Below are 24289 nucleotides of genomic sequence, written 5' to 3'. Positions count from 1 at the left end.
CAAGAGGCACAGAAGTGCATCACTTGGCACAGAAGTGGAGGTCAGCAGTGCCACTTGCCAACTGCCTTAAAAAGGAAGACCAGGGATGCCAGGACGAAGGAGTGGGATCCAAAGGGAGATGCCATCATGAGGAATCAATGAGGAATCTGTAACAAAGGAGGCCTGGGGGGCGGAGGGGCCAGAAGGATGAAACCTGGGAAATCAACATCTCCCGAGAGGGAAATAACAACAGTGAAGCCAGGTTCTAAGTCAGTATCTAGTCCTGACTGGGAGCCTAAGCCACCCCAGACACCTATCACCCAGACAGAGCCCGGGCCAAAAGCGACAGCCACAGCCCAGCCAGAATCTAAGACTCATCAGGAACCCAATACTCAACAGGACCCTGCTCCACAGCAAAGACCCCTCACTCAGCAAGGGCCCCTTGCCCAACGTGTAGCTGAAGAGCAGCACAGACCTAGCATCCAACAAAATTCTGCTTTGTGGCAGGAACTGCTTGTCCCACAGGAACCTGCACCACAGCAGTCACCTTGCATTCACAGGGTGCCCTTCACTCAACAGCAAGCTGCCTCACAACAAGGACCTGGGCCACAAAAAGAATCTGAAACTCAACAGGAGGCAGAATTGAGAGGGGCACATGTAGCCGAGCCAGTACCTGGTCCAGTAGAGCAACCTCCAGAGCAACAAGAAGCTGGATCAACACCTCCAGCCCAGCCTACACCTGGACCCAAAAATGAATCACCTGCCCAGACTGAATCTATACCCCAAGAGAGACCAGAACAGTCAGACCCTACAGTCCAGCAAACAGATCCAGCCCAAGGGGCCAGATCCCAAGAGAGATCTTCAACCGACTGGAGATTTCTATCAAAACTGCACCAACTATCCACACAGCAACCAGCCTCAGAATGGAGGACATCTTTTGACTGCGTCACTGATTCTGACTTAGAATCAGATTTGGGGTCTCCAGTACAGAGCAATCTACCAGCCAAAAGGAGTAGAACAGTGGCCCTGGGAACGAAGCTGACCTTCAAGGGGAAGCATGAAGTAGCATCAGGATATGGTGGGAAAACAGCACACGGGAAGAAAACCACCAGCCAGAATCCCAGGGACACAGGTGAGTTTGAGGCCGGAGGAACCAGAGCCTCCCAGGGATGGTCATTCCTTCAGTCAGGGGTAACTAAGGACTGCCAGTATGTCCGGTTGGCTCAGGGGATCCCTCAACAGTCCCTCCAGACAAAGATCAAGAGCCCCACCTGATAGATGAGGAAGCTCAGGCGTGGAGATGCAAAGGCCCTTGCAGGAGGCGGGCAGATGGGGAGTGGCAAAGCCAGGGTGGGACTTCTTCCCCTGCACTAGGCTACCTCTCCAAGGACGATTTGGGAGGAAATGAGACAGAAGCGGGACAGGGCTCTGGGCCAGGGGCCAGGAAATGGAGAAGCCGCCTCCCTGCCAGTATTCAGCCATCGGTGCCCGAACACAGCCCTTAGGCCCCCGCCACACCGTGCTGCACATGGACACTTACCCCCGTGGCCTTTCCATGCCCACTAGGTGGAAAATACCTGCCTCGGCTATATTTGAGCTCTCCAGGTCGGCCACGGGCGGGCAGGAAGGCTCCTCTGCCAGGCCGTCCCCCTCACCCCAAGAGGCGGAGTTCAGCTGGGCTCGATGGCCTGGAGGTTATGTTCTCAGGAAGGGTGCCGTGGGAGAGGAACTGGGCCGTGGGAGAAGGGCTGCGCGGTCTGCCGAAGTCCCGGGCAAGGTTAAGGCTGGATGAAGGGAGAGTTGCGTGGAGCCGTATCGGAGGCGGCTGGGCCCCAGGCTCCGCCGGCCGCCATCACTGCCCCCTCCTCTGACGCAGGCAGCCGTGCCCCTGGGGTGGGGCGGAGGGGTTCCAGCTCCTCGGCGCTCAGGCCCCAATCCAGTCAGGCCGAAGCGAGCAGGCGAGTCTCATCCATGAAATGAGGGGCTACTTGTTGAAGCAGCCTGAGGGGAGGCCGTGCAGCCCCAATCCAGAAGCTGGGGGCTCCCGTGAGGGCCAAGTAGTCCCGAAGGGCCGGCCATGGTGGCTTCAGCCCAGAGGTCTATCCCTCCTGGAAAGGCTGGACCGTCTCTCTGAGGGCTGAGAAGAGGGTGTCTCTCAGGGCCACAGCTGGTCCTGTGCTCTAGGGGGGAGAGGAGGAGGAGCAGGATGGAAAGGGAGGGTTTGAGGTCTGCTTTTTCTGTCGCTGAGAATGAAGAGCTGCTTCTCTAGGCTCCAGAACCCAGTCTCAGGGGACGCCCTCCCCACACAAGACAAGGGGGCTTCTCGCGCACCCGGTAGGTAGTTGACTGTGTGCGCATGCCCGAGCCTCGAGCCTCTTCGGCTTCCCGCCATTCCCCAGGCACGCGTGGGGCCCTCTACCGCCGCTCGCGGCGGGCCCGTCAGCGGCTTCCGGCTAGTGCGCAGGCGCCGAGCATTCTCCTTCCCCCCCGCCCTTCCGTTCTCTGGAAGAGGGAGAAGGCAGAGAAAACCCCCCAGAAAAAGAGCAATAGGAGACAGGTGGGGGGGGCAGGAAGAAGGCGGGGCTTCCTCCTCAAACGGCTCACAGGCAGAGCCACGCCTCCAGTGCTGGCGCCCCGCCCTGGCTTTGAATTGCCAGGGGACCTGTCCGGCCCCGCCCGCCAGGCGGAGGCTCTGCGGCGCCCCGCTTTCCCCTTCCAGCAGGTGGGCCGGGTCGCGTTCTAGGGGATCCCTACGTGGGAAGGTGAGTGGGGAAGCGAGGCTGCGAACCAGCACGAGAGAAGATCGGAGCTTCCCTTCTGGGGTGTACTCCTGCAGTTCTCCCAACTAGTCTTGCCCGAAGGACACTTTTCGCCGCCTCTAGGGCTGCATTTTCGTTGGTCACGGGCCCTTTAAAGCGCGTGAAGGGGCGGGGCCAGGCCTTAGGCCCCAGAGGTTGAGGGCGGGACCCGGCTGTGGAGTGAGGCCCCGATTGCTCAGAGGGCGGGACCCAGAGGGGACCAAGCCCAGGATTGGGTGGTATGGGGGCCCGGCGGTGGTGTGCGGCAAGGATTGGCACTCGGGGCGGGGCCTGGCGGCTGGAAGAGGCCCCAACGCGGGGACGGCGGAAAATTGATGGAGTCAGTTTGGGGAACGGGGCCCTCCAGGGCGGCTGGGGCCCCGGCCTCGAAGAGGGCCAAAGACGAGTCCAAGAGTCGTAGCCGCCGGCGGTGGCGAAAAGGCAAAACCAAAGGTGAGCGCGCGGGGGCCGGCTGCAGAACAGAAGGAACCTTGGACCTCCTGCGAGGAAACTGGGGACTGAGTGGACTGACCCACTGTCCCAAGAAGTGGGGGAGCCCGTGGGCTGGCCCACTGCCGCCCTGCGAGGGGGTGCGGGGATGATCCATCGTGAAAATGGGTGATGTGGGAGCGGAATATTACCCTCAGCATAAAGACTACCGGATGCCCCAGTACCGTCTTGGGAAGAGTGTCCAGAATGCGATCCCCTAGACCAGGGTTCCCGGTCTGGCTCCGTACTCGCTGTGTGACCTGGCCTCAGTGTTTCCTACCAGGGAATGGTTCAAGCGCCTATTTTCAGGTCCCCAGCACTCATGAGAGGATAATGGAGACGCTTAGAAACTGTTGCCCAAAGAGGAGGTTTAGGGGTGAGTCCGGGAAAGGTAGGAGGAAGGGGTGCCCGATAGTAGGAAATGACCCAGGGCCAGTACGGCTCAAAACAGTCCATCCTGACATCCTTCATTCAATCGGTGCACCCATTCCTTGTCAGCCCACCTGCTTCAGCCCAGCACCACTGGGGTCTAACTTCCTGACCGCCACTCCTAGGACTAGGGGTCCCCGGGTAGACTTCAGACTGCCACACCCTCCCTGGGACAAAGAAAGGAGGGCTGTCAACTAGGTTCCTGAGGTGTCACATTATTTACAGATCTCAACAAGCTGGAGAAAGACTGACAGACCAACAGAGATGCTGAAAGCCTCAGGCAGGGGCACACATTAAGTCCTTGCTAGGTTATGAGTATTTGTGAATCCGAATGAGGACCTAGGGGAAGTTCCTGTGAAGGGAAGAAACTGACATAGCCCCAAAGCCTGGAGACCCCAGACTGCCCCTAGGCTATGTCATTAACCAAGGACAGGACTAGAGTTGGCTACACAAGCACACACCTGCACAGACTCAGACAGGCTAGGAGCTCAGATTGGGACCTGAGGGCATTCACCGTCACAATGCCAGACACAGCCTCACAAGCAGGATGGTGTGCCCAGAGGCAGTACAGACCAAAGTTAAGAACACGGGCTTTGGAGGCTTGGTTCCTGGAGTCATAAACTGTGGTGCTGGGCAACAGGCTTCCTCTTTCTGTTTCAACTTTCTGAGCTATAAAATGGACACAGTGATAGGACTCCCTGACTGGTAAGAGCAGTTGTGAGGTTTGAATGAGTGTGGCACATTTGGCACTGGCACACAGCAAGCGTGCATGAGAGGTGGAGGTTATTATTACTGTTACTCCCCATTACACAGTGAGTTCCCTAAGAGGGGGACTGTACCTGCCTTGTTTACCCGCACTTTCATAGCCTGATATCCCAGTCACAGAGGCACTGAAATATTTATTGAAGTGAAGGAATGTGTGAACTGTAACACTGGGATAATAATAATCGTGCTGCCTTGAGGGTTGTTGTGAGGAGTCAGAATCCTCCTGGGTAGGGCACCTTGCACAGGGCTGAGCCAGTCCTACTCACAAACCCAAAGGCCCTTATTCCCACAAAGGCTCATTCCACAAGCCCTGAGAGTCACCTGTCATTTCCTGAGGCTCTGCCCTGGTGCCAGGCCTCAGTAGGATGAATCAGACCCCGCCCCCGCCCTGAGGGCATCCAGGCTGGCTGGAGCAATCCTAGTCATCAGTTTGATCTTGCCAGTAATCAATGGTTCTAGTGTCATTATGATCACCCCATTTCTGAGGTGACAAAACTGAGACTCTGAAGAAGCAAGGTCACCTGGGCTTCCTTATCTGGCCAGTGAGGCGGAGGGATGGCCAGCCCAGCTTCCTGAGGGCAGGGGTGTGCGAACTCAAAACTGCTCTGTGCCCCCACCTTGATTATGGACCCCAAAAGCTCCAATCACATAGATTCATTCAACAGACATTCACCGAATGTTTACTTATGTCAGGCCTGGGCTCTCAGTGGTGAGGACAGACTCACATTTGAGCTGGGGACACAGTCATTAATCAAATAATCCCACAAATCATATATAATTATAAACTGTGGCAAATACGAGAGGGAAAGTGCTGAGAAAATGTGAGAGGGAGGCTTCCCAGGAAGGTGACATTGGACCCAAGGATGAGAAGTGTTGACTGCGGGCAAGAGGGGCAGGGAGGCCAAGGGGACAGCACAGGCAGAGACCTTGAGGCCCAATGAAGTGGCTCATTACAGCACAGAGAGAGCTCAGCAAGGGAGGGAGGAAGTGGGGGCTGGGTGGGCAGAGGGCCCAGATGGCACCTGGTTTGGGAGGCTGTGTCCAGGATTTGGGGCTTTATCCTGACAGCAAGGGTGGGGGTGTTGCAAGGTTAGGAGTATGTGCCCAGATTGAAGTCCTAGAAAGATCCTCTGGATGCTATGTGGAGAAGAGACTGAAGAGGGCAAAATCAGAGACACACAAAGACTTGTTACAAACATGTAGATGAGGGGTCCATGAAGGTGGGAGAAAGGCTAGATTCCAGAGGTTTCTAGAGGGGCAGAGTGGACAGGACTTCGTGATGCATTGGATAGGAGTGGGAAGTAGCCACACACACACACACACACCAGGACGCACACAAATATGAGTATACACGTCCACACATATACAGACACTTGCCCATGCAATCCCACAGGCCAAGAAAAATGCAGACACAGATAAACTCTGGGGCCAAGAAACATGGGCCATGACACATACATACAAACATGCCTTCAGACATACTGAGAAACATAAAAACACACAGACTGGGAAAAACATCAACACATCGTGCCCATCCACAAACACAGGCCAGGCAAACCCTAAGCATGACATACGTGTATGGACATACATATGTGCATCTGTCTGAGCCTCAAAGACACACTCACACCTGACCACCCAGAAGGTGGCCAGCCGAGACACGACAGAGAGGAGAAACACACACTCTGCAGAGACAAGCTGAGCCATCTTTGCTGGCCCTGTGACCGTGGGCAGTCATGGCCTTCTCTGCATCTCTGTTTTCTCATCTGCCGTAAAGGGGCTATGATGGTCCCTACACCATGGGTTGTGCAGAGAATGAAATGTGTCACTTCCTGAAAAGCACACGGAGGACCGTGCCTGGCGCACAGTGGTCAGGCTATACTTGCTGCCCCCCAACCCAGCATGTGCCCTGCACGCCTCTCCCCTCCAGAAGCCCTTGCCCCATCCAGGCCTCAGACCTGGCCCTTCCTCCTCCATCCTCCCCGAGCTTCCTTCTCTACCACGCTTCTCACCGCTGCTCAGTCCCTGGGGGCCCAAATCCAGGCTGGGTCCAGCTGTCCTGCGGCTCTTTGGGGCGAAGGGCTGGTGCCCAGGCAGCAGAACTCCTCAGTCCTACTTTTGACCCAGTCGGTACCCACAGGCAGGCCATGTGCCCCTGCCTCTGCCCCAGTGCCCTCTGCCTGAGATTCTTGGCGAGTTTCTGGCAACCTCAACATCCCGTCCTCCTGGTTCCACCCAGCTTAGCCCCCAGGGAGCTGCCTAGAATGGGGCGAAGGGCAGGGCCCTGAAGTCCAGAGGGCCTGGGACTCAGCCTTCTCCCCACCGCTCATCGAGGCTCATCCCCGCTCACCTAGGCTCATCCCCGCTCACCTGGCCACCAAGCTTAGAACCATCTCCAGAGGCCTCTGTCCATCTGTTTGTCTGCCCTGGGGAAGGGTGGTCCTCTCCCAAGCTCCCATTCACCTGCTTCTGCCCCCACTTTGACTTTCTTCCCTACTATGCACCAGACCCCCATGATGAGCCCTGGGGCCATCCCCTGCCCCAGTGGGGATGATAATCAAGGAGGAGAGACCCAGGGTTCACCTACATGCAAGCAAGTGTCACTGAGGCCTCAAGGCCTCTCGTTTGTGCAGACCCCTTCAGAGCCCTCTATCTAAGTTTGTGTTTGTGATTTTCTTTTTTTTTTTTTCTAAAGAGTTCCACCTCTACAATATAAGCTTCACAGCTCTGTGAAGTCTGGTTCTTGCCTGGGGGGAGACAAACAACAAACATGAGTAAACAAACATGTATAATTGCCAATGTGTAAATCCTAGGCAGAAAAACAGGTATGATGGCAGAAAGTAATGATGGGGGCGTGTGTTGTAGTTGGGGAGGAACGTCCTCTTTGAGGATGTGGCAAGCTGAGGCCTGAAGGGCCGGAAAGAGCTGGCCAGGCAAGGAGCACAGGAAATAAGATAGGTAAAGTATTTCTTGGAGCCTCAGCCTCCCATACGTGAGGTGGGAATGACAGTCAGAGCAGAATGGCCTGTGAAGGGGAAGTGGCAGGTATGGAACACCACACAGTAGGACCTATGGCGCAGAACCCCCAGCTGAGCTTGGCACTGCCCTTAATCGGCTTTTGTCCTCTCCAGAGTGCCAGGCAGAGCCGGCTACCCTATGTCTCCCCCCAGCAGCCGGGGCCGGCTGTGCCAGGGCCAGCCTGGGGGGTGGTTGCTGAGATCACTGGGCCTTTGCTCCCTGAATCCACCCTGGGGAGAGGGAGGGCAGCCTGGCTGGGTGAGCGGGGTCAGCTTGTTCAGGACTGAGGCAAAAACTCCTGGCTCCTAAGAGAGAAGAGGGTTGACAAGCTAGATAACTCAGTTTCTAACTGTTGAGGGGGTTGGGTGTGTGGACTCCTGGGTCCAAGGGAGGAGGGGCTGGGGCCTGGACTCCTGGTCTCCAAGGCAGAGGAGCCTGGGACAAGGACTCCCATTTGAGCTGGGCCTGGGAACAAGCAGAGGGGACAGGGAGTTGGGCTCCCTGCTGTGTTTACAGCACGTGGTCTCACTGTCCCTTCTGGATGGGAGGTGGAGCAAGTGGCCACACCCTAGGAAGGCTTGGCCTCTCCCCAGTTTATCGCCCCAGGCAGCTACCGGCACTAGCCACAGTCCGGCACTAGCCACAGTCCGTCGGGCCCAGCCGGCAGCTCAGCCTGGGGGAGCTCAGAAGAGGTCTGGGAGGGGTGAGTGTACCCTCCTGCTGAGAGACAGGAATGGCCACCATAAACTCCAGGGCCTGGAATGGAGGGGAGACACCTTCTTCTGGGAGCGGAGGGGGCCATCCACCCAGAAGCCAGGCAAGGTGCTGAGTGGGCTTCAGGAAGGAAATCTCTGGAGCAGAGGGCACCATTTCCACCAAAGGGGACAAAAGTAGTTGTCCAGGGCCTGAGTGACAGTACAGGGGTCCCAGAGGGAAAATCACCAGGGATCCTGAAGTGTGGGGAGTCGGACCTAGTCCAGGGCAAGGTTCGGGTTTTTTTCTTATTTTTTTAAACATTTATTTATTTTGAGAGAGAGAGAGACAGAGTGCAAGCAGGGGAGGGGCAGAGAGGAGGGAGACATAGAATCTGAAGCAGGCTCCAGGCTCCGAGCTGTCAGCACAGAGCCCGATGCTGGGCTCAAACTCATAGACTTTGAGATCCTGACCTGAGCTCAAGTCGGATGCTTAACCGACTGAGCCACCAGGCGCCAGGGCAAGTTTTTGAGGGCCATAACTAAAGGCCCAGGCTCCAGAGCCCTGGGAAGGAGACCAGTGTAAGTAAAGGCCCTCCACCCAGAGATCTGGGTTTGAATTCTGCGCTGCCACTTTCAATGCAAGCTTCAGCTCCTTGCTGAACACCTCTGAGTCTCGGTTTCTTTGTAAAATGGGGATGCCACCAATAATACTTGAAACGCAAACGGAGGCAGTCTGGGTCTCAGGGTTAACAAGCACTAAATGAGCACACACACACAGAAAGTAAGAGCAGGCCTGGCACAGAGTGGGCCCACAGCTAATGGCAGCGGTGAGTACTGCTGTTCCAGGCAGGGGAGTGGGGTTGGCCCGTGAAATCTAAGCCAAGCGGAGAGGACTGGAGGCCAGGGGACCCAGCTGGGGAGGAGCGGGACCAAGTTGTGGATATCCCACAGAGGGACAGAGAGGCAGCTAAGTTTGGAGGGGGTTCCACAGCCAGAGTTGAGGCACCAGGAGGGGGCAGGAGTGACTCCTCAGCTACAGGTAAGGCTAGAATTATGAACTGGGTTCAGGAAGAGAATTGGGCTTGAGACCAAGGTCCTGGGACACCACCAGGTAGATGGGGGGACAGAGGGCTGAGCTCTCTCAAATATTGGTGGAAGGGAAGGGTCTATGGGTGATGCCTGGGGCCTGAGAAGGAGGCGGGAAGGGGGCCTGAAAAAGAAGGGGATGGGGCCCCCGACTCCACCCTTGGGTCCGAGGGAGGAGGGGTGGTCCAGCCCTGCCTAATCGGGCCTCCCAACTGGCCCACAGCCTCACGGCTCACGCACAGCATGGACCTGCACACGATGACACAGTCGCTGGTGACCCTGGCCGAAGACAACATGGCCTTCTTCTCGAGCCAGGGCCCTGGGGAAACAGCAAGACGGCTGTCGGGAGTCTTTGCGGGCATCCGGGAGCAGGCGCTGGGGCTGGAGCCAGCCCTGGGCCGCCTGCTGAGCGTGGCGCACCTCTTTGACCTGGACGCAGAGACGCCAGCCAATGGGTACCGGAGCCTGGTGCACACAGCCCGCTGCTGCCTGGCGCACCTGCTACACAAATCGCGCTACGTGGCCTCCAACCGCCGCAGCATCTTCTTCCGCACCAGCCACAACCTAGCAGAACTCGAGGCCTACCTGGCTGCCCTCACCCAGCTCCGGGCCCTAGCCTACTATGCCCAGCACCTGCTGGCCACCAACCAGCCCGGGGGACTCTTCTTTGAGGGCGACGAGGGGCTCACTGCTGACTTCCTGCGCGAGTACGTCACTCTGCATAAGGGCTGCTTCTATGGCCGCTGCCTGGGCTTCCAGGTGAGCTCCCTGCCCTGTTCCTCTGGGCCCACAGGCCCCTGACCTGGCCCAATGGCATAGTTCGATACCCACAGTGGTCAGTATTACTGGGTTCTGGAAATAGTAGATTCAGAATGGGGACACTGTCTAGGGCTCGGACACGGCACTGGGGGTCTCAAACTTGTGGCCCCCGGGCCAATTCCACCGTGCGGTAAGAAATCTTTAACTCACATAGCTTTTTGCACCAGGATCCCCACTGCTCTCTATTGTCCCAAACTCAGGAGATTCGTTCACTCTTTTCCATGACCTATCTGGCCCCTGAAATCATTTGAGACTCCTTAGAAAGGTAGTTAATAATGTTCTCAAAGGCCTATTTATAAGAGCACACCCCGTTCAGTCATCCCCACTGGAGGCTGGGGCAGGAAGGAGGAAGCGCGCTAGCTCCCATTTTACAGAGGCTCAAGGGGCCTTTGTCACAGCTGTTCAGCTGGACCCTGGTTGGCCTGGGCTTTTTGGCTCACCTAAGGAGCTGTAGAATCAGGATTTTCAGGCCACAGGGAAGGCCGAGGAGCACATCTAAGTTGGTGACAGCAAGGAAGATCTCTCCTCCCTGAACCAGGGCCCTAACTCCCAGGTCTTCTCCCACCCTCTGCCCACCCCAACCAACCCCAGGGAGATACCACTCATCTCTGCACTGACAGGAAGGCAGCCTGGGAGCCTTTAGACTCATAGGAAAAATAGTTTGGGGACTGAGAATTGGGGGTCCTTGGGGCTCAAGAACAACTTGCTACTGTGTGAGGTCAGTACAGGGTCCCTCAGCCTCCAGATCCTTCAGATCCTCTCTGTGCCTCCCCCAAACCTGCAACTCCCCAGCTGATCTTGGCCGACCCTCAGCCTTCATCCCACCCCACCTTTCCACACTTCCCCACAGGGCGGCCTGTCCTCACCAGCCCGGCCTGGGTGTTCCTGGGAAATTCCTTTCACCTAAACTGACCCCACAAATATTGATCAGCCCAGCTGAGCCAGCTGGCTCCTCCCTGTGTCCCAGCCAGGACCTTGGAGTCACGGGAGAGAAACCCTGGGGCCACACAAGTCAGCATTCCAGCCACAATGGCCAGGCACCACTGTGCCCTCTGGCCCACTGGGCCCCTGGCCAGGGGCAAGGTCATGCCTGACAGCTATTCTCTAAGGGCCCAGCTGCTGTGCTGCAGGACAGCTCCCCCCCCTGTAAAATGTCAGCCCAGCAGGACAGAGGCCTCCTGTGTGGCTCTTGTTCAGCTCCTGTTCAAGTACTTAGCACACAGTAGGATATAGGCCAATATTTGTTAAATGAACAAAAGAACCCTGCTGGCCCCTTGCCCAGCTTCCTGTGGCTTTTTTCCCTCTGATCTTGTACCCAGCCACCCCCACCCCCATCTTGTCTTGGCTGCCCAGCTCCTCTCTCAGACGCATTCTCCATTTGGCTGTCTTTCTGCCTCAAGATCTCTGGCCCTTTCTGTCTCTGACCATCTCCTGTCTGTCTTCCTGCTGCCCAGGAACTGGTTCCCATCTGCCTGGCCTCCTCTCTGTCCTTGCTGACTTTCAGGAAATCCCTGCATCACCTTACTCCCAGCCCTCTATGGCTCCACCCACATCTGGAATAAATACAAATTCCTTAAGCCCTAAGTGAGCCCCCTTTGTTTCTCTGACCTCAGCCACTGCCCCTCTCCCCTGGTTCACTCTGCTCCAGCGACACGTGTTATCCACGCCAAGCACAGACAGCCTCAGAGCCTTTGCACTTGCCGTGTCCCCTGCAGGGAACAGCATTCCCTCACTTCCTCTGGATCCCTTCTCAAGTGCCCTCCTAGATACCCTAGTCATCACTCCATGTCCCCTCCACCTACTGTCTTTTCAAAGCATTAGTCATTAAACATAACATCATAAAACATATGCCTTTATTTGCTTATTGTCAGCCTTCTCTTTGACATCAGCTCTGTGAAGGCACCTAGAGCAGTACTGGAGCTCACTAAATGTGTGTTGAATGACCACGCCTCCCCCCAAACCACGTCTCTGCCCCTCACTCCTGCCTGCCTCCGGTCCCTCCTGGGCAGTGGGTGACACAGCGGCATCTCTCCACAGTTCACGCCCGCCATCCGGCCATTCCTGCAGACCATCTCCATCGGGCTGGTGTCCTTCGGGGAGCACTATAAGCGCAAGGAAACAGGCCTTGGTGAGTCCTGGCCGGACCCTGCCTGCAGCCTCACCTCCCTCCCTGTCCCTCCTCCTGCTTCCACTTCTACCCCTAACTGCCCCCTTCCCGCCAGGCTCCCTGACACCTCTCCCAACCCCTAGGTGTGACAGCCAGCTCCCTCTTCACCAGCGGCCGCTTCGCCATCGACCCAGAGCTACGCGGGGCTGAGTTTGAGCGGATCATACAGAACCTAGATGTGCACTTCTGGAAAGCCTTCTGGAACATCACTGAAATAGAGGTGCTCTCGGTGAGCACCTGTTATAAGATGGGCACACGGGCACACTGGGGCCCAGAGACCCATCCCAGGTCACATCAGGCCTCTGCAGGGCTCTAAGCCTGGGATGTGATGTGATGGAAAGGATGGGATGAGGGTGGGGGTCAGAGGGGAGGCATGAGAGGAACCCCCGCAAGCAGCTTCTCCCCAGTGCCCCTCCCGTCTCCTCCCGCCAGTCTCTAGCGAACATGACATCCACCACCGTGAGAGTAAGCCGCCTGCTCAGTCTGCCACCAGAGGCCTTTGAAATGCCGCTGACTGCTGACCCCAAGCTCACAGTCACCATCTCACCCCCGCTGGCGCACACGGGCCCAGGGCCGGTCCTTGTCAGGCTCATCTCCTATGACCTACGTGAAGGACAGGTAGGAGATACAGAGCCAAGGAGCACAGGCAGCCCCCTCCCCAGATGCCCTCCCACCTTTCACTGCTTACACCTGCCCCCCATCCTGTTTCTCTGAGCACACCCCCTTGGTGGGTGAGGCCTAGATGGGCCGCCCCAGCCTCACCCACATCCTCCTCCCTCACCCCCCAGGACAGCGAGGAGCTCAACAGCCTGGTGAAGTCCGAGGGTCCCCGGAGCCTGGAGCTGCGGCCACGCCCCCAGCAGGCTCCCCGTTCACAGTCCCTGGTGGTGCACATCCATGGCGGCGGCTTCGTGGCCCAGACTTCCAAATCCCACGAGCCCTACCTCAAGAGTTGGGCCCAGGAGCTGGGCACCCCCATCCTCTCCATCGACTACTCCTTGGCCCCCGAGGCCCCCTTCCCCCGGGCACTGGAGGAGTGCTTCTATGCTTACTGCTGGGCTGTCAAGCACTGCGCCCTCCTCGGTGAGCCCCAGCCCCTCACTGCACCCACCCCTGTCCCTGCTCCCACCCCAGCCTGCTGCAGCCCCCACCCCACACTGCGTGGAAAGTGGGCCATGTATGTGCCCAGGCCTCAGTCTTGCACCCCCTGCCTCCCCTCTCCTACCTGCTACCACCCTCCTACTCCTGCTACCTGTTCGCCCCCCTCCTGCCCCACTGCTCCCCAGACCCTCCATCTTAACCACTTCCTCCTTCTGCTTCCTGCTCCCTGCTTCCAGCCCTGACACCCCACCCCACCCCCCACTTCTCCATCACCTCTGATCTTCTCTCTTCTCCTGCTGTTTCTCCACCCCCCTGTCCTGCGCTGCCAGCCTCCTAGCCCTTGCTCCAGCCCTTTCTTCCATTCCTCTGACCTCCTGCTTCTGACATCTTCAGAGGTACCAGGCAGGGTGGGGTCATGCCCCAGGGCACAGGGATGTGGCTCTTTTGCAAGGTCAGCTGAACCCTGCCCTTCCATCTCCAGGCCTCAGCTGCACCCCTGACCTAAATGGGCCTTTGGTCTCCCCTTTCCCAGCATCTGGCCTCCTTGCTTCTGACCTCTAGCCTCTTAAGCTTCACAGAGCTTCCCGATCTCCACATCTCAGTCCACCTGATCCCCTGTCCACTATCCCCCCAAATCCACACCTCAGTTTACCAATCTCTAAAATTGCAGTTGGCTAGACTCTGGGGTTGGGGCCCCCATACCCCACTTCTGACAGTCCAGTGCTCCTGGCTCAGAGCTTGAGTTCCTCCCTGCCAGGCTGACCAAGCCCTCTCCAACCCAGGCTCAACAGGGGAGCGGATATGCCTCGCAGGGGACAGCGCAGGTGGGAACCTCTGCTTTACCATGTCCCTGAGGGCAGCAGCCTTCGGGGTGCGGGTGCCAGATGGCATCATGGCAGCTTACCCGGCCACAATGCTACAATCTACCGCCTCTCCCTCCCGCCTTCTGAGCCTCATGGACCCCCTGCTGCCCCTCAGTGTGCTCACCAAGTGTGTCAGCGCCTATGCTGGTAAGGCCACTACCCACAGAGCTGGGGGGCTGGAGGGCTGCTTGGATCCTGCAGGGACAGGGGCTAGAGCCCAGTGTCCTGGGGCTGAAGAGAGGAAATCTGAGTCTCCTTGTCCCTACTGAAGCCATCAGATATTCTTGGGTCCCTGGGGGCAGAGATGCCTCAAGTTCCGGGTGTTGAGACTAGGCCTCAGCCCCCGCATATACTCCACAGGTGGAGAGATAGAGGACCACTCCGACCCGAACCAGAAAGCGCTGGGCATGATGGGGCTGGTGCAGCGGGACACAGCCCTGCTCTTCCGAGACCTCCGCCTGGGTGCCTCCTCATGGCTCCACTCCTTCCTGGACCTGAGTGGGCACAAGTCCCACACGAACTCAGTGCCCATGGCAGGTGAGTAAAGCCCTCCCCTCACACACACATTCAGGGTGGGCAGCAGGGGCAGCCTGGCACACCAAAAGTCCTAGGGGAGGAAAGGGGCTGTGTCCTGGGGTGCTCAGGGAAGCAGAGATCACCTTCTGGCTCTAACCCCCTATTTATCCCTGGCAACTACCACAAAGCCTTGATTTTCCATGACGGTCCACATCCTAGAATTGCTAGGACTTCTGGTCTACCGGGTTATCTCAGAACTCCCGAGAACTATAGCATTTAGCTTTCCAAACAGTCCATCGCAGAAAAGAACACTGGGAAATGACTCAGAAGGCCTGCCACATGTGCTGATTTTCAATCCAGAGAATGCCACTCAAATCGCTTGGGCCTTGAGCTGGGAATCCAGCCTTCCTAGATTCTTTCCAGACTTTTAACAGAGACACATGGGGGTAATACCTCGCTCCAGGGGCTGGCCTAGGAGCCTGGGGTGGGGAGATCAGCAGAGGTTCCCAGCCTTGAGTGCGTGGCAGGATCCTCAGGCAGCCAAAACTCACTTCCATCCAAGGATCTATTTTTTCCCACCATTTTTTTGTTTAAACATTTTAATGATTTTAAAGTATAGCCAACTCAACTTATTTTCTATCTCCAGCAAACCAACAGTATTTTCTGAGTAACAGCGCAGATTCAAAAGTAGATACCATTCCTATTCAGAAAAGTATTCCAATTGAATGTGTTTTACTTTAACCTTTTAAATTTTAGGATATTCAAATGGATGCAAATAAATACACACAAAAACAAAAGAGATCTGGGACCACTGAACCCTGAGGCTTTCCTGGTAGGGTAAAGGAGACAAGTGCAGGCCCTAGAGGGACAAGCACCAGCCTAGCAAGCTGCTGTAGTGGGAGCTCGCTGCTTGCTAGGTGACCTGAGTGACCGGAGCGAGGTTCACTGTGAGCCTTTCTTTGCTCCTCCGTGAAATGAGGCACAAGAGTACCTGCCTCAAGAGGTTGTAGGGACTTCGCGCACCGGTTTGTGCCAAGCTCCCAGCCCAAACCTGACACACAGTAGGTGCTCCTAGAAGAGCCCAGCACCCCTGACAGGCTGTGCCCTGTGACTCTGGCCAGTAGTTCTGTTCCAGTGACCCCCCCCCCCCTGCCCTCCCCCGGGTCACAGAGCCCTTATGCAATCATTCTTATATCATCTCACATTGTGCCTTCATGGATTTATAGAGACAAAAAATAAGATAAAATAGAAACCTGAAAAATGCAGGGTCCCGGCCCTAGGGGCAAGCAGCATGGAGATCCTCAAATTAATGGAGTTGAGGCCAAGGTGGGGCGTACCACGTGGGTCGAAACGCACCTCGGCATCATCTGGGCACTTGCTAGGCTGGCCATTCAAAAGGAAGGGGTAAAACTAAAGGACGTGAAGGAACTGTGGGGAGCAGATCTACACGGCTATAGGTGTGGGATCCCTGGGAACTGAACAGGCTCCCAAGACTCTCTTTAGCTCCTCGTGAACACGGCCTCCTTTCAAGTCATGTGGGCCTGCTCACTACTCTAATTTTGATCTGCTCACGGCCTCCACGTTGAGTGGCTCTAACAAGTTGGCTGGGCCTCACGCTGGGGTCAGGGAGGTGGTTGGAACCAGGCACCAGGCCTAGTAATAAAACATGATACAGCACGACCTCCCAGCGGGGAGCAGTACCTCATCCCACTGAGTCTTTACTGCCTCCTAGTAGGTCAAGACTATTTTTGCTCTTTTTTTTAAGTTTATTTATTTTGAGAGAGAGAGAGAGTGAGAAAGGAGAGAGGGAGAGAGAGGATCTGATCTGCTATCAGTGCAGAGTCCCACACGGGGCTCGATCTCACCAACCATGTGATCATGACCTGAGCCAAAACCAAGAGTCAGTCACTTAACTGACTGAACCACCCAGGCGCCCTACAGGCGAGGACTATTTTTATTGCCTCTTTGTACAGAAGAGGAAACTGAGGCTCCCAGAGGTAAACTGACTTGCATTTAACCTTCCCAGTCACCACACACACCTCCACCTCCACAACCACGTGACTCCTTTCACCTCCCCCTTGGAGTTGCAGCTTGGGGCGTCTGGGGCTCCCTACCCATCCCCAAGGAGGGAGTGTGGGGGAACAATAGGCCTCCACTGCCCTAGGATGCGGCTCCTCCTCCAGAGGCCGCTGCCCTTCCCGTGATCTTCCCTGCCAGCCACTCACACACGCAGCCCACAGAGCCGGGCTGATACACATGGCCCCGCTGGCCACCTGACCCTGCCCCTCTTGCAGAACCAATGCGGCGCAGTGTGTCTGAGGCAGCACTGGCCCAGCCCGAGGGCCCGCTGGGCACGGACTCCTTCAAGAGCCTGACACTACATGACCTGAGCCTAAAGGGCAACTCTGACACATCGGGCAGCCCTGAGCTGTCACTGTCTGCAGAGACACTGGGCCCCTCCATGCCCTCCAATGTCAACTTCTTACCTGGCCCTGATGTACGCAAAGACGCTAAAGCACCAGGTGAGCTGAGGGCCAAGGACAGAGGCCAGGGCGTGCTTGCCAACTTCCCTGAGGGTTTCCACCCCAGGCGCGCCAGCCAGGGCCCTACTCGGATGCCCATCTACTCCTCACCCATCGTCAAGAACCCCTTCATGTCGCCGCTGCTGGCACCTGACAGCATGCTACAGAGCCTGCCGCCGGTGCACATTGTGGTGAGCGCCACATAGGGACTGTGTGCCCGGTGGGGGGGAGGGGGGGCGTGGCAGGTGGGTGCAGGAGCACTCGGGGAGGAGAGATCCGGGAGGGGAGCGGGGAAGAGGGGCAGGTGTGCGCAGGTGCACCTGAGGAGGAGAGACCGGGAGCAGCGGGAGGGGAAAAGTAAGCTGCCTGGCATCTGAAGGGAGAGGTGTGCCACCAGGAGGGCATGCCTGACGACGGGAGGGCTGAAAGGGAGTCAAGGCTGCCATTCCTTCTCGAGATCTTGTGGAGCGCCTAGGGGCAGCTGAGTAAGGGGAAGAGAGGGGGTGTCTCTAGGGGAAGGGAGAAGCTGGGCAGCAGCTCATTCTCCCATTCCCCGCCTCCCTCCCGTCTCCTGGCTCCTCCCCTCATTCCTCTTCCTCTGCCCCTTGCTGTGCCCCACAGGCGTGCGCGCTGGACCCCATGCTGGACGACTCGGTCATGTTCGCGCGGCGGCTGCGCGGCCTGGGCAAGCCCGTGACCCTGTGCGTGGTGGAGGACCTGCCGCACGGCTTCCTGAGCCTGGCGGCGCTGTGCCGGGAAACGCGGCAGGCCGCGGCGCTGTGCGTGGAACGCATCCGTCTCATCCTCACTCAGCCGGCCGCGCCCGCCGCACCCACCGCGCCCACCGCACCCACCGAGCCGCGGGTCTGAGCCAGAGCCGGCCGCGCGGGAAGATAGGGTTGCGGGGCGACACTAAAGGCCTCTTGTTTCCATCTAAGCCGGCCTCCGTGGTGAATACCCCCCTCCCCCCCCCCCCCCTTTAGGCGGCGGGGACCCCCGCGAGGGGCTTTTGGCCCATTCTGTCCTCCCTCCGGGTGGGGGGTGGGGGGTGGGCGGGAGGGGCAGGCTGTGCCTTAAGGTGGGGGGATGGCTGGGGAGGGGAGAGGGGAGGCGGGGCCGCAAGCTGAGACCCTGGCCAGGGGGGCGGGGGAGGGGGCACACAAACCAGTCTCCGTAGACAGCCAGAGCTGCACTCCATCATTGCCTTCTACTGCTGCTGTGGCCGACGCAGGGCGGGGGCCTGGCCCTACCTCGCCCGTCGGTTTGGTTTTGTTCCTTTGTAAATAAAAATGTATTTAATTAGTTTGGCCTCTTGCAAATAGTCGGGTGTCGCCCACCAGGGGGCAGCATCAGATGCTGCTGCTGGGAACCGAGAAACCTGGCAGTAGAAAGCTGGGTACACAACGTCTGGGTCCTGAGGAAGGGCCTGGATTCTCGGGTGCAGAGGGATTGGACGCTCTAAGCACGGACCCACCTCCCCTTCAGACTTAGTCCAGGTGGTGTGCCAAAGGGCTCTGGGTTCTCAGTGACTCCCCTTTACAAACCCTGTCTCAGCACCCACCACAAAAAGAAAACCCAAACTCCCTAGAGAACTGCAGCAAATAGAACAGGATACCAGAAACAAACCAGTCATCCCCAAAACTGGAAGCCCAAGCCCTGCCCAGCTATGACAGTCACTCAGTCCCTCAACTAAGACCCTGAGGCCTTGTCCTTTTGTAGGCCCTAGATTTGGAACAGAAATGATTTCTATCCAGGGCCTGCCCTCAAGGGACTCAGGGAGGGTAGGCAGAGAAACGCAGACACAGGCTGTCACAGTCCACACAGGCTCCATCTGTGGTAGACAAGGAGGGCTTCAGAGAGGAGGTGATTTGACCTTGACCTTAAAGGGTGAGCACAAGTTTGCTATGCAGAAGAACCATGCAAAGTTATGAGAGCCAAGGGGCAGTTACCAAAGCCTCTGCCTGGCCAGAAGGTTGGGTGCAAAGTAGGGAATGGCCTGAGAGGCTCGGGGTTGTCAGCAAGAGCAGATCTTTGAAGGGCCTGGGGTACAATCTGGACTAACTGGAGGGCAGTAGAAGTCACAAAAGGGCTTTGAGCAAGGGAGGGACAGGATCAGCTAGGGCACTGAAAGAGCCTGCTGGGACATTGGGGGATGGACTAAAAAGGACAAGACTGGGACCCTGGAGGCAGAGGAGGCTGAGGACAAGGAAGAAAAGGCACGAGCTGGGGCAGAGACCATGAGAGTAGGGAGTAGGAGTAAGAGCCATAACTGAGGCTGAAAAGGACTTATTGAGGGTAGAACAGATGTTACAAGAAACCAAGGGGATGAAGATGGCACTTGGACCTAGCCAGGGAGCAGATGGACAGTAAAACTGTGTCTTTACTGGGAAGAGGCTCAGGTATGTACAAGGGGAGTGGGGGAGAGGGGCGGGTACTGAGAGCTGTTTTGCACAAGGAGAGATCAAAAGGTCTTTGTGCGACACTTGGTGGGGCGGGGGGGGGGGGGGGGACATCCAGGAGGCAGCAGGAGGCAGGAGAGCGGGCTGGGTGCTCCCTTCTGGCAGGAACTGAGGAACTAGAACCTTTCTGGGAAGAGTGGATAGGTGGGATGAGCAGAGGGCCAGGACAGAGAGAGCCCTGATGAGCATGGTCCCCAGTAAAGGGGTAGGCAAGAAAAGGTGAGTCCTGGAGGTTCTAAGGAGCAGCCAGAAAGGAAAGAGGCTAACCAGGAAACAGGATGTATAGCGAAGGGGATTTGGGGTGGGAGGGAGTGGTCTGAGTCAGATGAGGATGGAAGTATCATCATGCCTCAGCAGGGAGGAGGGTCCTTGGTGACCTTGTCCAGAGCAAGGCCATGGGATGTAGGCAGCCAGACATGGAGGGCTCAGGAGGGAGTGGAAGGTAAGAGATTTAGCCAGTGGGTACCATAAGTCTTCAGCTGTAAAAGGGATGAGAAGTAATTCAAGGGAACTTGATATAGGTGTGTGTGTGTGTGTGTGTGTGTGTGTGTGTGTGTGTTTAGAGATGATAGAACATGTTTTTAATGCTTCCAAGGAAGGAAGGAAGGAAGAGAGGGAGAGAGGGAGAGACTGAAAATGCAGAAGCACACACACAAAAAATTTCCTAAGAGGATGGGCACAGGGGGACCCTAACCTCGGAGGCCCTCATTCACCCAGTAAGTGACTTCTATGATGGGGGAGGGAGCCATAGCCCAGAGTTCTCCCTGAAGGTCCTGTTCCCCCTGCTGAGCTCACAGGACCCCTTGTTCATCTCTCCCAAAACAGCCTTCCACCCACCAACCTGCTCCTGTTTCCTGTCCCCATGTCAGGAATGGCTCCATCGTCCCCCTGTATACCCCAGGTCAGAACTCTGGTTCTTGTCCTGGACACCCCCTTGTCCCATAGCCCATCAAGCCCCATATTCTGTAGTTTCTGCCTCCTGAATCTTGGCCTTATGCCTTCAGCCTCTGGCCTCATCCTCTCCTGCCTAGGTCCCTGCCCAAGCCACCTTGTGGGCTACTGGCTTCCAATCTCCTTTCTCCATTTCTGGCTCCAGCTCTGACCTGGTCTTCCCCTGCTCTAAATCCTTCCATGGCTCCCCACTACCACCCCACCCCAGGACAAAGTCTAAGCTGCTGAGGTTAGCCTTCTTCATCCGCTTCCAGTCTTACAGTTACCCCACCACAACATGGACCTGACAGGCCTTCTTCTTGGGCACCTACACATAGTAATACTCCTGCCTGCCTCCCTTTCTTTGCTTGTGCTTAAACACCCTCCCACACGCCCTTCACCTTTGCTTGACACTTCCTGTTCCTCCAAGATCCAGTGCCAATGTCCCCTCCTCTGGAAACCTCTTCCGGATCCAGCAAAGCCAAAAAAGACGCCTGGACTCCCCCACCTCTGGCACACCCTGCCCATCAACGTGTCTGTCCTCCCATCTGACAGGGGATCCTTGAGGGCAGGGCCTGGGCCTGACTCATCTTGGTCACCACCATCGCCCAGCATAAGGCCTGGCACCCTGGAAACCTCAGGAAGTGTTTAAGTAATAGGTGGCTGAGTGTGTGATGAGCGAGTGAGTGAGTGGCAATAGGAGGAAACTGGAAATCAGTGGGAGAATGACGGCAGGAAAGACACACGGATGCGTGTGTCGGCCGGGTCGGAGCAGATGAGAATCAGGTTTAGGGTGTGAGGAATGGAACGGAGGGACGAATGGGGCTGTGCATCCCGGACTCAGTTTCTCCAACAAGGCAAAATGCACGGTGAGGCAAAATGCCAGCTAAGCTGCCCCTTCCGCTTCGAACCCCACAAAGCCTCCCCGTTTCCCTTCCGAACTATGTCCAGAACCCCAATACTGGGCGTGCTGGAAAGGGCTTACCGACTGGACACGCCGAACCTGTTTCCCTCGCGAGCAGTTCCAGCCTCTGCGGTGCGCCGTGGGAATCCCACCCCGCAGCTGCCCGTCCTATTGGCAGACTGGCAGAGACTCGCGGAGACTGGCGTCTCCCAGAGCCTATCGCTGTCCGATTTAGTCTGTGGGCCCCGCCTGCCGCGGAACGTGCCTTGAGTGGCCCAGGGAGGTAGAAGGCGGAGAGTCTACTGGCTGGAGGATGGTGATTGACGTCAAGGAGGGCTTATCACAGCTAGCGTCCTTCAAGTCAGGCCCGCCTCGGGGGAAAAAACGCAGAGGGGTGGTAGCTGAGGGCGTGGTGGATTGCAAAAGGGCCCAGAATGTGGTTTCTGGCCACGTGCACCCGCGTCTGAGGGAGGAAGGTCTGAAGAACCTAGACTTCTGAATGGTTGAATCTTGAGGGAGGAGGGAGCTGGGAACCTGAACGGTCGGGGTGTAGGGACGGGTACTCCCAAAGAGTCACGGGCCTGCCCAGGGATGACAGATTTGGGGTTCAGGATCTTACGTGGCTATCTATGGGATTGGAGCCAGGCCTTGTCCCCAGGCAAGAGTTGTGGGTCTTGAAGTAGGGCTTGGAAGAGAGATGAAGAGGAGGAGGCTTAGGGGAAGCTCTGGCCTCAATAGGGCTTTTCCACATCCCCTAAAAGGGAACCCAGAGTGGGAGGAGACACATGGAGACGAGGAGAAAAACATAGATACCAAGAGAGATTAAAGTATTGAAAACAATAATTATAATAGAGCTCTCTTGTATGGGGTTCACTGTGACTCCGGTTCTATGCAAAGCATTTTATATAATTATCTCCTGTCTTTCTCGTTACAGTTCTAAGAGATCAGATTATTATTACTATAATCCCCATTTTACAAGTGAGAAAATTGATGCCCAGTGAGGAGGAATCAAGATGCAGATGTAAAGAAACAGGAGAGACACAAAACACACATGGAGATTAATAGACAAAGAGATAAAAGACAGGCCCACAGAGATTAGAAAAGGTAGACAGCAAACAAAGGAGAGGGGCTAAGAGCAAGGATTCCTGGGGGGAGGGGGAGGGGGCTGGGGCCTAGGACTCCTAGGTTCTGGGATTGGAAGGACCAAGGACTAGGACTTTCAGGCATTTCCTCTCCTGATTCCAAAATACCAGACTTGTCTAACCCTTCTCACTGTGGGCGTTGGGCCCAGTTGGGGTCAAAAATAGTGATTAGGAAGGGGCAGGTGTGTCATTATCCTATTAGGAGAGGATAAGAAAATGATTCATGGGGGTGCCCCCAGTCTGGGAGGGGACTTTCCCCCCATGGCCTCTGTTCTTTCATCTGGACAGATGAGGCCTCAGGAAGGACAGGGGAGGGGCAGGGTCCTCTCGGTCCCTCTCCATCACTGTGTCTCCATCACTCAGAACTGTCACTAAGCCCACTGTGGACACAGGTGGGCCACCCTGGGGCCAACAGCTTTCTTGGTAGGTCTTCATCTCTCTGGCTCTCTCTGCTTTCCCTCAGACCTTGAACCAATGCCCACCAGAGGTCTTGGCACATTGCAGGAGCTCAGCGAATGCCCCTCGAATGGATGGACAAACATCTCTCTGTGCAGCTCTTCCGCTGTCCCCATCCTGGCCATCTCTATCCCCATCATGTTTCTCAGCCTCTCCCTGGCCTCACCCATCTCCTCCCACCTTCCCTTTCACATAGGCATTTCTTCGGAGGCCACTGAGACCTCCCGCCCATCCCTAATAAGAAGAAACTGAGGCTCATTTTGGGAGGAGTCACCCTCCCAGGGTCACCTGTGGGACATGGAAAGGAATAGCTGGAAGAGGGGTTCTCAACACCCCAAATACAGACACGGACACATCCTGGCACCTCAGAGTCAGAAATGCAAGATCACACCAAACATGTGCCCTCATTACCTGCTCAGTGTGACCTTCATTTGCACCCACACAGTCAGAGAATCACAGGCACCACGCAGAGTCACCTACAAACACAAACATAAACATAAGCACACAATCAATCACCCTTACTGACAACACAGAAATATTCTATTTCACATGCAAAACAGACACCCCAGGTATGCAGTTACACGCCCATCCAGCCACCGAGAGGCCACTCACTCAGTCCCTACCAGGCCCACGAGCAGATGCAGACGTGGTTTCATTTCCTACTCCGTGACTCCAGTATCTCCAGAGACTAGAACAGCACCTCACCATCATCACCAGCATAAACACAAAATGCTTCCTGTGTGCGAGGCACAATTCTAAGCACTTTGCACAAGTTAACTCGTCCAGTCCTCTCAACCACTTCATTTGCAACAGCTCATTTTGCAGATGGACAAATGGAGTTCCCGGGAAGCTTAGTGATTTGCTGAAGGCAGGAAGAGGCTGTCAGAATTTGAACTTGGGTTTTCTGGCTCTAGAATCCATCACACAATCCATTCAATAAAGAACTCCTGCCTTCATCCAGTCAGGATTGGAGAACCATGACAACTGACCACACCTGAACAAGATGGACAGTGGGTAGAATCATAGAATGACAATATAGACACACAAATAGAAAAGACCCCCTCACGTGTCACGCCCCAGAGCACACTGAGACATCGTCACAACCCCCAAAGACACACAACACCCAGAAAGAGAGGCACATGCCACACCCAAACCCA

At 56.5% G+C, this 24289-nt stretch overlaps 1 protein-coding gene and 1 long non-coding RNA gene across 7 annotated transcripts; one reads left to right on the top strand and one right to left on the bottom strand.

The window, feature by feature from the left end:
• LIPE (lipase E, hormone sensitive type) lies at window positions 1–18543 on the top strand. 6 transcript variants are annotated; one of them, XM_043598809.1, is made up of 10 exons: window positions 1–1111; window positions 9477–10012; window positions 12110–12200; window positions 12323–12468; window positions 12672–12857; window positions 13028–13322; window positions 14123–14350; window positions 14564–14740; window positions 17014–17432; window positions 17863–18543. In XM_043598809.1, the coding sequence occupies exons 1-10, from the start codon at window positions 187–189 to the stop codon at window positions 18109–18111; spliced, it is 3252 nt and encodes a 1083-aa protein (XP_043454744.1). In that variant the 5' UTR covers window positions 1–186; the 3' UTR covers window positions 18112–18543. The 6 variants fall into 6 exon arrangements, with proteins under 6 accessions (XP_043454744.1, XP_043454745.1, XP_043454747.1 ...); XM_043598810.1 differs by lacking the exon at window positions 1–1111 and adding an exon at window positions 2641–3230; XM_043598812.1 differs by lacking the exon at window positions 1–1111 and adding an exon at window positions 8030–8175.
• On the bottom strand, window positions 18168–23234 carry LOC122493990. Its single transcript, XR_006300077.1, has 2 exons — window positions 21616–23234; window positions 18168–18516 (listed from the first exon to the last, which is right to left on the bottom strand). It is a non-coding gene; the product is annotated as an uncharacterized LOC122493990 (long non-coding RNA).
• Between the last annotated feature and the right edge of the window lie 1055 nt (window positions 23235–24289).

The sequence above is a fragment of the Prionailurus bengalensis genome, chromosome E2 (assembly GCF_016509475.1).
Source record: "Prionailurus bengalensis isolate Pbe53 chromosome E2, Fcat_Pben_1.1_paternal_pri, whole genome shotgun sequence".
NCBI classification, from domain to species: domain Eukaryota; kingdom Metazoa; phylum Chordata; class Mammalia; order Carnivora; family Felidae; genus Prionailurus; species Prionailurus bengalensis.
This window is presented reverse-complemented; position numbering and strand designations above follow the sequence as displayed.